General features: G+C 38.7%; 2 protein-coding genes across 2 annotated transcripts in view; one reads left to right on the top strand and one right to left on the bottom strand.

Moving 5' to 3' along the window:
• The window catches only part of LOC105390053 (leishmanolysin-like peptidase), a 97,441-nt gene that overhangs the window by 65,010 nt on the left and 18,073 nt on the right, over positions 1–14,358 (top strand). The window contains exons 5-6 of the mRNA XM_048624248.1: positions 4,180–4,291; positions 12,776–12,822. Of these exons, the coding sequence (XP_048480205.1) occupies positions 4,180–4,291; positions 12,776–12,822 (159 nt within the window). The remainder of the gene's footprint in view (positions 1–4,179; positions 4,292–12,775; positions 12,823–14,358) is intronic.
• LOC119693284 (pollen-specific leucine-rich repeat extensin-like protein 2) lies at positions 345–3,195 on the bottom strand. The gene is made up of 4 exons (XM_048624247.1): positions 3,063–3,195; positions 1,880–2,629; positions 1,268–1,406; positions 345–846 (listed from the first exon to the last, which is right to left on the bottom strand). Exons 2-4 carry the CDS (start codon positions 2,622–2,624, stop codon positions 708–710), a joined length of 1,023 nt encoding a protein of 340 aa, XP_048480204.1. The 5' UTR covers positions 2,625–2,629; positions 3,063–3,195; the 3' UTR covers positions 345–707.

The following is a 14,358-nucleotide window of genomic DNA, read 5'->3' as shown; positions in this document are numbered from 1 at the left end:
TGGGTGACAATCACAATTTAATCATAATATATCTTAATATACTTACTAAAAAATATTTTTACAGATATACTTATAAATATCTAAACACATACATTTACCATAAAAAAACAAATCTTAAATACTACAGTCCGTGTCACCACTGAGGTCCGTTAGCCGCGGCGCTTTACTCAACGTAGTCATATTCACTCTTTGGATGCACACATAGAACTAAATGTAAAAAAGTATGATAGTCAGATTAGTTCTAGATTCAGCTGTAAGACTTCAGTGGTAGCGCGGTCTCTAACCTCTAATCCCTGTATACATAAGACGACCGAATGGTGTAGTGGTTTGTGACCCTGCTTGTAATACCGAAGGTCTTGGGTTCTATTCTCGGCCTGGGCAGATGTTTGTTCAAAGTCAGATATTTGCAATTGGGTCTTGGGTGTTTATATGTAGGTATATGTATTTGTGTAGATATATCAGCCTCCGTTACTCATATTGCAGGCTCTGCCTAGCTTGAGGTCGGATGGCCGTGTGTGAGATGTCCCCATTTACTATTACACTCCCGATCTGCTGATTTTCATAAAATATTTGTCAGAACACTCAGAGTGACACTACCTGGGTGAACACTACCTATAACCCTCAAAAAACAAAACGAAAATCGGTCCAGCCGTTTCGGAGCTACGGCACTACAACCAGATACACAAACACACAGACACACAGACACCCTACTCTGTGGCGACGTAGACCAGTTTGTGGCAAAGCATGGGGATCTCGTAGCCGACGAGTTTGCTGCACGAGGGGCAGTAGTGGTTGTGGTAGCGAAACCAGTCAGATAAGTAGATGAGGACGGTGGCCGGGACGAAACTGGAAACAGAGGGAAGGAATGGTTAGAAATAAGGATATTAAAAATCATGTTCTGTCTTAATTTATCATCCGAAATTCCATAGAAATACATAGAAACCAATAGTGACTTTGGGCCATGTTGTCTGCTGCTAAATGGCATCTCCGGATACGTTTTTTAGACTACGTTCGTCACTGCAAATTCGTGTGCCTAAAAGGTTTCAAATTTTCCGCGGTTATGCTGCCACTTAAACCTTCAGACTTTAAGAGCTATGTTCAATTTGGCTGTCGGTTATTCTGCCTTCTGATATCGCTTGTAACCACGCTGAAAAGATTACCCACTCAGATTTTTTTCATCGCTGGATACAGTCCTTCGTCACTTAGAAATATGCGTTTTCTAGCTCTTTGACCAACCCTATATAGCATCTTTACCGCAATATCTTACCAACACAGTAGCCACGACAAAGCGATGGCGTGAGTCGCTGGACCGACTTGCTTCAGCACAAGCGTGTGGACCTGTGTGCCGCAGTGCTGGCAGACTACCTGCTTCCTAACCACCGCTCCTGATGCCACCCTGTCGTAGCCTGAAACAGTATGATTAAAAACTTAAAAAATGGTAGAGGGGAAAAGACACGTGGGCAGAAGGACGAAGTCGTGGCTCCGCAATGTAAGAAAATGGACGGGAGTGGCCAGCGTAGAAAAGATAATGCGCTTGGAGGGATAGAGAGAATTTTGCAGAGTTAATCGCCAACCTCCAATAGACGAGAGGCACTAGAAGAAGAAGAAGATGGTATAAGAACACTGGATGACTGAAAAATCAGGGTCTATGCCAGCAATCCTGACTATTGTACCATAAATACTGTTGCAACTTGTAGGAATTCGACTGTAAGGTTTTCTAGAGTCTGGGCTCAGAGAAAAGGGTATGATTTCATGCAATATGGTAATGTTGAACAATTGATCTTGCATTTAAAGTATCTCTAGTCATGATGACATCTAAAATCATCATTTTCCTAACTGGTCATATATTTTATGATATATGGTATTTTGCACTACTTACATTCATTCGTGATGACTTGTGTCCGTGGATAGCTGGTATTCGTCTGTTCTACAGAGACGGTGGTATTTGGCAACTCGGAGTACGCTGGTGGTGGCTCAGGAAACTCTGACACGGGTATCGGAGTGAAGGAAAACTCATCTTCAGGCTGTCTACCGTAGACTTGTGACTCAGGCTGCCTACCATAGACTTGTGATTCTTTAGACATACCAGCCTGTGTCACTTCAAGCGGCCTCACAGCTTCTGACCGCTCCGATGAATTTACATTTGTTGCAACCTCCTTCGGTATTATCCTTCGATTTTCAAACGGATCGTAAAATATCGTTTCTGGACTGTCAACTGTTTCTGCTTGATCTGTAGGTCTCTCGTTTGTAGGATTATCCGGTTCCATATCTATGGTGGCTTCGTATGGTTGGTTGTTTCCTGTGTCAGTTACTCTATCGTTGACGGTATACGGCCTGTTGTCTTCAGGTATGTCTATGTAGATGACAGGAGGTTCGTCATCATCGGAAGAGTCTTGGGCGACTACAGGTCTTTTAGGAGGGATGTGATGTCCACTGCAAGATGGCATAGAGGGGGCGTCGGTGACGATTGGTTTCACATACGGGTAACCTTGGTAGCTGTCTTGAGGCTTGCAAGGTCCGGGAGGTCTTGGCGGTCTTGGAGGCTTGGAGACGGAAGGGGGCTCGTAGTATCGAGGGTTGACGTTGGGGTAGCCCTGGTATGCCTCGCGGTCTCTTGTTGCCATATTTTCTGGAATATTGGAAGAAATAAAATATTGGTTAGAAGTTCGACTAGATAAGCCTTCTCAAAGAGGTTTCGCGGGCTGATTGGAATCTGCTTATAATTGTAATATCAATACAAAAGCACGGACCCTCGCCAACCCTATACAACCTTTATTACCAGAAGTAGCTGGATGGGAAAAGCCTATAGAGTGCCTTCCTATATGAGACCTATGCCGAGAACGACTATTGACTTCTAATAAGTTATATGTTGATTGTTATTATATTATCGAGTCTTTTCAAATTATAACTTCTCATATCTGTTGTGGAAATAATTTAATTAAGTACCTTTTGAAAACGCATTAATGTTATCAGCCCGTAATCGTTCACTGAGCTTATCAAAGGCCTCTTAGGAGTACCACAACTTTTTTTCGCTAAATATGAGTATTTTAGTTTCTACTTACCCCTGTATTAGAAAAATCCTTTTGCACGTTTTTCACTTTAGACCACAAGTATTAGATGTTTTTTTCTGTATATTTTTAAACAATAGCGTGTTTATCACTCGGGGGCTGTAAAGAATTTGTCTCTTATCATCGAACTCGAGATACCATTCGAAGATAAACGATAACGTGCACTGATAGAGGCACAACAACTCTTTTATCGCAATGCGTGGTGTGTATAATTTACATAAAGAGATTCTAAATATTACATAAATACTGCTATTCACTATGGGACTATTAGCACATCGTATTTGAGAATCAAATATGGTGTTTTTATAGCAATTAATATCTGTAAAATCCGTACTTACAAGCTACAGTCAAAGGCGACCATGCAGTAAGGGAGAGCCAGCCGGGTGTATGGCTTTCACTTACAGTCTGCGAAGGATACTAATTTGCCTGGCTAATCCGATAACAAACGCTAGATAGCTCTAAGGCCTAGATGAAAGCAACAGCCAAATCGATTTGCTTTAGTCTAGGGCAGATTTTTTTACTGCAATACCTATTGCAGGTTGCGAGATCTTCCCACTCCATCCCCACAACTTTTACCTCACTCTCCAAAAACAACGTCGCCAGGTTGCTTTTGTGGCCGCACAAAAGCAACCTGGCGACGTTCTGTGGAGGCCGCTCTTACGTCGTCCATGTAGGATGTAAGATGTAGATGGCTAATACATAGTATTCTTATTTTGTACTAGACCTTAACCTTGCTCTTCACTTAGGGTCAATTTATACTAGCACAGAGTCGAAGCGCATCGAAGCGTCTATTCAAAACTGAACATTACAAATACAACATTAACTCCACAGCATAATGCACACATTGCTACTGAGATTTTAAAAAGTCGCGCGCATTCTTCGCGATTCGCGCGTCTACGCGTGACCAACGCAACCAACCATTCGTGCGGCTTTGCTTTAGTTGTGAAGAATTTGACGCTTCGACTCTGCCACAGTATAAATTGACCCTTAGTGTACATAACTTTTTCTTGGTCTTCCTCCTCCTCTTCTACTTCTTCTTCTTTGGGTACCATCTCCTATCGTAGGTCTTCTACTACTAGTATGACTTATTTACTATCCATCTTCTTTCCAGGAAATGCCCGACCCGCCAGGTGTTCATCCGGGGTTCGCGCGCGCACTGCATCGACTCCTGCAAGGCAGACACCATGTGCGGCGAGGTGAAGGTGCCCGAGCACCACCTGAGCGTGAGTAGCGACCTCTAGCGGCAACCCCTTGTATCCTAACTAATATTATAAATGCGAAAGTAACTGTGCATGTCTGTCTGTCTGTCTGTCTGTTACTCTTTCACGCCAAAACTACTGAACGGATTTGAATGAAATTTGGTATACATATGGTCTAGACCGTGAGAAAGAACATAGGCTACTTTTTATCCCGGAATTCCCACGGGAAAACTTTTTAAGGCGAAGCGAAGCTCGCGGGAACAGCTAGTACTTCATATACGCCATCTGTTGGCAACCTTACTGCCTTTATCAGGATTTCCCCCTAAAAACTCGAATGTGTTACAGCGCCATCTTTGCAAATTGGGAAGAACGATATCGACGAATCAGTTACGATCACTGAAGCTAGCTCGACTACGAACGCTTCAACGTGGACGGACATCGATTAATCATAGATGAACAGTGTACGAACAAGATGGTGTATAACAGTATACAAATAGAAAGCAAAAAAAAATGTCCGCATTTTGTTACTAGGAACAAGCACAAGCTGGCTTTTCCAGCGATGCGTCTAGCGAAAGTTAATAAATCGTTTTTAGGATACTGTATTAGATTTTATAATAAGCTTCCAACAGAAGTTGCTCAAATGCCAGAGAATAAGTTTAAGTGTTACATTAAAGAGAAACTCTGTAAAAAAGCTTATTATAAAATTGATGATTACTTAGAGGACGTTAATGCATGGCTGTGATAGATAGCTCTGCTCATATTATTATAATAATAATTATTAAGCTTATAAGTATTGTATACTAACTAGCATTAAGTATTTTTTTGAAAAGATGGCTCAGGAGTTTCTTGCCTCCGTTCTTCTCCTTAGACAGAAAGAGCCCCCCTTATCCGAACGGAGAGTAGTTTGTAAAAATTGACGTTCATCAGAAAATTGAATATTTTTACGATGAATAAAAAATTTTGAGTTTGAGTTTGACTGAGTTTACAATGACAACCATTGTGCCAATAAATATACCTAGTCACAAATCTTCTAATAGGAACACAAATATTCGATACAACAGGATATTATTGGTATTTGTGTTATTAAATTAAATGCGACTAAGTATCCGCGCAATGCAATAAATGATGACCAAACAATAAAACCGCCAATTAATTTATGATATAATTAATTCCACTGGATAATCCCTCAGTGCATCACTGATTAATAATTATATGGTTTAGGGCGAATTCGTCCAAACGTCATCTTACACGAGAATAACTATACCGGAATAAAATTTATACGCGAGTAAATATCTAGGATAAGTACATTTGCATTCTACCAAGTTATACCATGATTAATTGAACGAAACTGTAATGCAACTAAAATAAAAATAGTTGCGTTTCAAAGCATGCAATAGAAATGACATACCAACTTAGTTTGTATGGATTATAATAGTATGAAATTGTTTATGTTTTAATATTTTATTCGCTGTTGTTATTCTGAGAATTTGCCTATAAACTTACTTTTGTTTATGTTTTGACAGATGTGTTTATATGTCATTATGACGGTTTTCTAATCAGCTGATGTGCCGCCGCCATTACAAAATTACTCTCGGATAAGCTCGTTACACGGTCAATTTTGGCGGTATAACATTTTATTCTTGGGATAAGCTATTTATCTTGTTTTCAGGTTTGGTAGAATGCAAAATCTGCTTACTCGCGAGTAACTGGTAGTTTGCTCGTGAGTAAAAAGTTACTCGACGTTGGCCGAATCCGCCCTTAGAAAGCGGCGGTGATAGCTCAGTTGGGTTAGCGCCTGCTTCTCACGTCAGATTTGCAGGTTCAAATCCCTGATTTTAAGTGCAATCAGAAGGACGGCGTGAAACCTGAGCCGCGAGCACAGGATTCGATACTATTTTCGAATCTACACAAACATATGGAAAAAGAACAGAGCCGCGAGCACAGGATTCGAAACCTCGAAATTTGCCTTACATTTTGACAGTGACATTTGACGATACGCAACGTAAACGGAGGTTTCGAATCCTGTGTATATCCAGATTTAGCACATTTAGATGTGTGACGACCGAATGGCGTAGTGGTTAGTGACCCTGACTACTGAGCCGATGGTCCCGGGTTCGATTCCCGGCTGGGGCAGATATTTGTTTAAACACAGATATTTGTTCTCAGGTCTTGGATGTGCCCGTAAAATGGCAATAGGCCCGCCCCCTGTTACATTGGGACTAACATAACACTCTGGCGAAAAGTGGGTGCAGCAATGCACCTCTGCCTACCCCGCAAGGGAGTACATTAGTACAAGGCGTGAGTGCGTGTGTGTGTGTGTGTGTGTAGATGTGTGAACCCGCCAAACGGCAGTGGACCAGCGTTGTGGGAAATGGTCCAATCGTAGGAAGGGAGATATTATATACTAAAGTTATCCATGAGCTAGAGTAGGTACTTTGTAAAAAATTGAAGTTCATAAAAAAAAAGTTGAATAAAAGCATTTGATTTTGCCATAAACAGGTTGTAGTGAACCATCACCTTTAGATTTGTATCCTGCACGACGAGATTTTATCTTAAATTATATAAGGTAAGTATAGTTTTGACGACCGAATGGCGTAGTGGTTAGTGACCCTGACTACTGAGCCGATGGTCCCGGGTTCGATTCCCGGCTGGGGCAGATATTTGTTTAAAGACAGATATTTGTACTCGGGTCTTGGGTATTGATATTTATATTTAGTATCTATCTATCTATGTATTTATGTAGATATATCAGCTGTCCGACACCCATAACACAGGTCCTGCCTAGCTTGGGGTCGGATGGCCGTGTGTGAGATGTCCCCACATATTTATATTTATTTATTTATTATTTATAGGTATTGTGAGATAAAAATAGCTTTTCCCGCGAGCTTTGCATTCGCAAAGTTTACTCTTAATTCTATCCAATTTATATCAGCAACGGCATCCATTAAAAAGATTAAAAAAGCGTTTTTATTTAAAGAGTTTCCAAGAATTTTATTCTCCTTTTTTATTTTGTAGCTATATAAAATTATTAAAAGGTAAATGTCACTCCCACGAACTGAATTCCGGATGTAGAAAAGAGGGGTGTTATAAGAGCGCCTCTCCACCACACCTCTTTGCAGAAGTTGCATGGAGGAAGATGAAACAGCTTCCCATAGCTTATTACTCTTAGTAATAAGGCCGCCAATTGTACCATCTATGTTGTGTATTTCCTCGTGTAATTTCTGTGTTTGTGTGCAATAAAGAATTATCTATCTATCTATCTACATTGTAAAGGCGTGGAGACACTACGATCAAAAACCCTCGGATCTTCGGGGTCCCTCCGGGAAGTCATAAGCAACTTAGGTCGTCTACTGGCTTTCTGGCGTGAGCTTGGGTGGCTTAATAGCTAGTCACTCCATAGGTATTTCACGCAATGGCCCACATTAGAGGCTAAATGCGGAAAATCAGCTCGCCATGATAGATAGAAGCGCCTCAACAGTCTGTCTTCGGTCTTCCTCATCCAGCCACTGTCCAACCAACTGGAGGGCATCCAACGCCACTTTTCCTGTTCATGGTTTCCACTCGAAGACTTGTTTATTCTACCTGATATCAATATTGTTCGGCATACATATTATGTTCTAGAAAATCAATAAATTTGTTTGTCAATTAAAAAAAAAACTCGTTACATTGCTTGCATTCGACACTATTGTGGACCATGCAAATAAACTCTATCAAACTAACCGTTATAGGTACAATTTAACATAAAATCGGAAGAAAAATAGGTATAATAACATATTTTTAATATTCGTTTCGTTTTATTATTTATGAACCTACACTTTTAGTACTAGGACATGGAAAATGGGTTTTGAAAGTCGCAATTTTTCATTATGCTGCTTGTTTATAATATTATCATTTTTATAAGTGAGTATAATAATTTAATGTTATTATTAGTAACAAAATAAAATTTTATGTAATAAAATAAACTGTTAAAAATCTTTCAGATTTACAACTTATAATAGTTTCACAATGCTACGTAATTCTATCTGTAAATGTAAAAAAGATTTTGCAAGAAAATTCAGTAGAAAAACAAGCAGATGACCAGTTTGAAGATGTGTTAGAAAAGAAAGAAATAGGTTTTACAAAAATGAATAGACTCGTGGGTGGCCACAAAAATACAGAAATATATAAAAGTACTAGTATGCCTGATATAGAAAAACAAGCAGATGACCAGTCTGAAGATGTGTTAGAAAAGAAAGAAATAGGTTTTACAAAAATGAATAGACTGGTGGGTGGCCTCAAAAGTACAAAAATAGATAAAAGTACTAGTATACCTGATATAGAAAAACAAGCAGATGACCAGTCTGAAGATGTGTTAGAAAAGAAAGAAATAGGTTTTACAAAAATGAATAGACTGGTGGGTGGCCGTAAAAGTACAGAAATAGATAAAAGTACTAGGATACCTGATATCGAATTTGAGAAGATAATGAAAGAAGCGTTAAACAACACATTCAAAACCGTCTGCAAGAAGATTGAACATTTGTTGAAAGCTGATGCAAAATCAAACAATGTAAACAATTACGAAAAATCGAAAGAAATCGCAATTTCTATAGAAAACGAAAGATTCGATGACAATAAAATTAAATCTGACGGACTGATAGACGACGCCAGTGGAGACACAATCATAATGACAGAAAAAAAAGGCATAAAAACAAACACACGTGATAAAAGCAACGATGATACTAAGCCAAAAAGATTTAAAATTAAAAAGCAATCGAGGAAATTTTATGAACAAGCTGAAAATGTCGGAGTATCTAAACACCTACGTAATGGAGCTGAGAGTGCCAATGTAGATTCTGATGACGTTGATAATGATGACAACGAAGGAACAGATTCGGACCAGGAAATTGGAATAGCCTCATCTGAAAAAGCAAATATAGGCAAAGTAACGAAAAGTGGTTTTCAGGGAATAGACTCATCTGAAAAAGCAAATATAGTCAAAGTAACCAAAAGTGGTTTTCAGGGAATAGTCTCATCTGAAAAAGCAAATATAGCCAAAGTAACGAAAAGTGGTTTTCAGGAAGCGTCAAATATTCGCAAGAAGCGAAAAGCTAAGAAACGTTTAATATCTAATTTACTTAGAGAAAATAATCATTATTCTGATTATATGCCAGAATTCAGCAGCCAGAAAGATTATGATTATGATAATAGTGAAGTGGAAGTGTTCAATGTAAATTTGTAACAAAATAAACAAATAATACTTTAAGGGCTTATGTTATTTGTCCAAATGAAAGTATATATTTAGTATGTTTATGAGACGCAAAGGCATACTACATATATGTAGTAGGTATGTATGTATATGTCGCAGGCAATTTGTTAGATCTCGCCGTTTACATACGTACTATATATCTGCTTCTCATAAGCACTCATAAGGAGAGCCACAAAACTATATCCTCGGAAATCTAATAATTGTCGATAATGACCAGTGAATTGACAGCAATATTAGAGGCACTTTTATGTATATGTTGAACAAAATGTACAAAACGCCAAAGTAGTGGTGTTCACAGACAGCAAGAGCGCACTGCAACATCTGGCTCGATGCGTCTCCGGACACGGAGGTGTTTCGATAGCCTATGAGGTACTGCGCCTGCTACACACATTAAGCAGCGATGGGAAACAGTTGGCTTTACAGTGGATCCCGTCTCACATTGGACTCAGGGGGAACGAGGAGGCGGACAGGTTGGCTAAGCTCGCTAGTACAGAAGGTACGGAACTATACATCTTACCACATTATTCCGAAAGTGTATTTAGGTATAAAAACAAGTGTCATAGCCTTTTTAAAGAATATTTCAATCAGTTGTCGAAAGAAAAGGGAATATGGTATGAAATAATTCAGTCACACCCTCCTCGTTTGCCTTGGTTCTGTGATTCTAAACTGAGTAGATCTGATATTATAATAGCTCATCGGGCTCGTTTCGGACACATTCCGCTAAATGCATTTGGCTACCTTATGAAAAAAGTTCCTTCTCCCAACTGCAGCGCGTGCGCCGCGCGCGAGGACCTGCAGCACCTGTGCACCCGGAACGAGCGCGCGCGCCGCGCATTGTTACATAAGTTAGGGATTACTGATAATAACTATAACATAGGTTTGTTTTGTAGTATTCTGGCCGAACCATGGTCAGACTCGGCTAAATGTGTATACAACTTTATAAAACATAGTATTAAGGCAAGAGATGTTAGTTAACTAGATTAGATTTAACTTAAGACTGTTGTGACTGTATTAGTTTAAGGTGGACGGATGGGACTGACATGTTCTTTTGTTGAACAAAGTCCCAATTAAATAAATTATAAAGATTAAAAAAAAAAATTCATTGACCCATCAGTAAAATTTTTGCTTTAAGTTAATTATCAAGTGACTATATTTAGTTTCTACTCGTACTATTTAAAATTAGTACCTACCTACTTTTTTCTTTTTTTTGGTGCACCTTTCTACTAGTTTTTCTGTACCTCCTGTAGGTTGGCTGGTAGAAAATGCTTTTGGCATTAAGTCCACCTTTTGTACACTTATATTTCATATTTGTGCAATAAAGTATCAATTACTTAAATAAATAAATAAAATATAATATCCTGTGACCATGGCAGTAAAAAGTACTACATAGTACAGTGCTCCAAAATTGATAATGCGCATAGAAATCATCTTTGACAGATCGGTTGTTTTCGATTATGTGACACATGATATTGACTCCTATTTCTTTCGAACAAGGTGCAAAATGCAAGTGTTTAAAAAGCTTATTATAGAATTGATGATTACTTAGAGGACGTTAATGCATGGCTGTGATAAGTAGTTAGCTCTGCTCATATTATTATAATAATAATAATTAAGCTTATATGTATTGTATACCAACTAGTTTTAAGTCTTTTTTTGAAAAGATGGCTCAGGAGTTTCTTGCCTCCGTTCTTCTCCTTAGACAGAAAGAGCCCCCCCTTATCCGAACGGAGAGTAATTTGTAAAAATTGACGTTCATCAGAAAATTTTATATTTGTACGATGAATAAAAAATTTTGACTTTGACTTTGACTTTGTTTTTTTTAGGCTCTTACGATTTAATGATTCGGGTGTGAAGATCTGCATGTGCATTTTTAATTTTGGACAAGTACCTACTTATTACTTCCCAAGGACTTTGTATTATAATACAAAGTCCTTGTTACTTCCATGCCTATGACAGCTCAGACAGTTATGACAGCATCATATTATTATGGTTATTGATTGATGAGAAAACTTTTATTTGTCTTCCGAAAGTTAGCCCCAAATTCAGTGTAGTGTATTAGGAATAATATAATTATATCTATTTATTTATTTATTTTATATTAATATTGTCGGATCACTAACAACTATTTATTGCTTGGTAGCTACTATTATAGTAACAGCGAGTCATTTAGAAGTGATCACTGTTAGGAAACAAGCATACTTACATGAAGTACAAAACAGATAATACTGATCGTAAGCTCTTACAAAAACAAGATAGGTACAAAAATTAAAAACTAACTAGGTATATACTAAAATATCAATTAACTAAATAAACTTATAGTAAGGATTATCGCCTACACTGAAAAATAATGAACTAATAGCTCGCCTCACCTTTGCAATACTTGTTGTAAATAGATCCAGATCTACTTCACGCTCCAGTCTATTAAATGTCCTGCAGGACCGCACGATAAATGAGTTGGCTCTATAGTTAGTAGACACCGCTGCGGTATGAAAAGTATGTTTATTTCTAAGTTTATATAGTATATGTTAGAGGACCAAGTTTATTTTTTAAGAGATAGGTACCTGCATAAAGATACATTTTTACATAAAAAAGCTCTAATCTAAAAGTAGTTAATGCGACAGAGATTTCTCTATTTTCGCCATTTTGTGAAGTATTACATTAAATACTTCACGATCTAAAGCTTTAATTGATTGAGCTAGCCGATGGCGCTGCATTAGCTGAGCAGACGCCTTTTAAACGACGACTGCTTTACATAAGATTATCTTTACGTTTCTTACTGGAGCGGAGTGGAGTATTTGTATGATTTGTAGGCCCTGTAGGTGCTTTAAGCTCGTGGGAGTAATTAAAACGGGAATTCTGCGTTGATCCGTGTATTTTCGTGTGAAGAGCAGAAACGGAAGAGGAAGTTGAACATAGACAATGATCCTAACTAATATTATAAATGCGAAAGTAACTGTGTCTGTCTGTCTGTCTGTTACTCTTTCACGCCAAAACTACTGAACGGATTTGAATGAAATTTGGTATACATATGGTCTAGACCCTGGGATAGAACATAGGCTACTTTTTATCCCGGAATTCCCACGGGAAAACTTTTTAAGGCGAAGCGAAGCGCGCGGGGACAGCTATATAAAATATAGATGATTCATAGACAATTACTTAATGTTGCTAGCCAATATTAATTTCTTTCTTTATATCCCTCCTGTTTCCCGTGTCTAATAAAGTTTTTTTTTTATTTAAACATCGTCTGTCTGTTTCGTCCACAGCCGTGCTACGTGTGCAACAGCACGGGTCACGACTGTCGCATCCTGTCGCCGGCGGCCGAGCGACGAGCCGACAACGACGACAACGGCAACGCACTCAATGATTATGATGGTGAGGAAGAAAGAGACAATAACGTAACTTAAGCCACAGAAAACTAGCTAAAAAACGTAAAACTTATGAAAGTTGCATAACTTATGAACGGATGTGCCGATTTTGATAAAATTTGGCTAAAAACACTCGGGGTAATATTATCTATGATCCGAAAAAAACTAAACCAAAATCGGTTGAGCCGTTTGAGAGCTACGGCACTACAGACAGATATACCGGCCACCTGTCGCATTCTGTCGCCGGCGGCCGAGCGACGAGCCGACAACGACGACAACGGCAACGCACTCAATGATTATGATGGTGAGCAACACAGATACAATAACCTAACCAACGTTATAAACCGTGACACTAAAAGTAGCATAACTTTTAAAGGGCTTAGCCGATTTTGATAAAATTTGGCTAGAAACACTCGGAGTAATATTATCTATGATCCGAAAAAAACTAAACCAAAATCGGTTGAGCCGTTTGGGAGCTACGGCACTACAGACAGATATACCGGCCACCTGTCGCTTTCTGTCGCCGGCGGCCGAGCGACGAGCCGACAACGACGACAACGGCAACGCGCTCAATGATTATGATGGTGAGGAACACAGAGACAATAACCTAACCTAAGGCACAGAAATTCACAGAAAACTAGGTAAAAAACGTAAAACACCCGACATTCAACACTCAAAGTCGTGTAACTTTTGAATGGCTAAGCTGATGTTGATGAAATACGGCTAAGAACACTACCCATGACCCACGAATTAATACAAATCGGTGCAGCCGTTTGGGAGACAAGCTACCACTGACAGCAACACACACATACACACAGATACACAGCCATGTCAAACTTATAACACCCAATCGACACACAAGTTCGACCGCCTTAACTTTTAACAAGACACCGTGAAATAGGCTTTTGGTTTCATGACGGATGTAATCTTGATAATACTTATTATTTTAATTTAATTTACCTGAGGAAACCTAGCAGAGCCCTCTTGATTAAATAGCAGTAAACAGGAAAAAAGTTGCTCCGAATACAAATAGGGAAGATAGAAACGCAAATGGAAAACAAGGAAATAACAAAGAAAGCAAACAATTACTGCAAATTTAAATTACTATTCATCACGACCCATTACTAGGTATTAATGTTCTTACAAAACGTGCCTATTTCTAAAGATTTCGATTGAAATTCTGAAATGAAAATTCTCTAAACCCTAGACAAATATGCAAGCCGACGACAAAATTACAGATTCATATTTTTATTTAAAATTCAACAATTGTTTTGATCACGTCGCTGGAAACAGTGTGATAGTACCAGAATCGAAAGTAATTCGATAGGCGGGTCACTGGAATTTGTATGCTTTTTATTTTTAGTCTAACGTTACCGACAGGGGCGCTGATCAAGATATCATACGAATTGCTTTCGAATTACGCTATAAACTTGAGTCGACAATATTCGTGATTCGCACACAGGCTATGGTCGGCGTGTCAA

This window comes from Plutella xylostella, chromosome 11 (assembly GCF_932276165.1).
Source record: "Plutella xylostella chromosome 11, ilPluXylo3.1, whole genome shotgun sequence".
NCBI classification, from domain to species: domain Eukaryota; kingdom Metazoa; phylum Arthropoda; class Insecta; order Lepidoptera; family Plutellidae; genus Plutella; species Plutella xylostella.
This window is presented reverse-complemented; position numbering and strand designations above follow the sequence as displayed.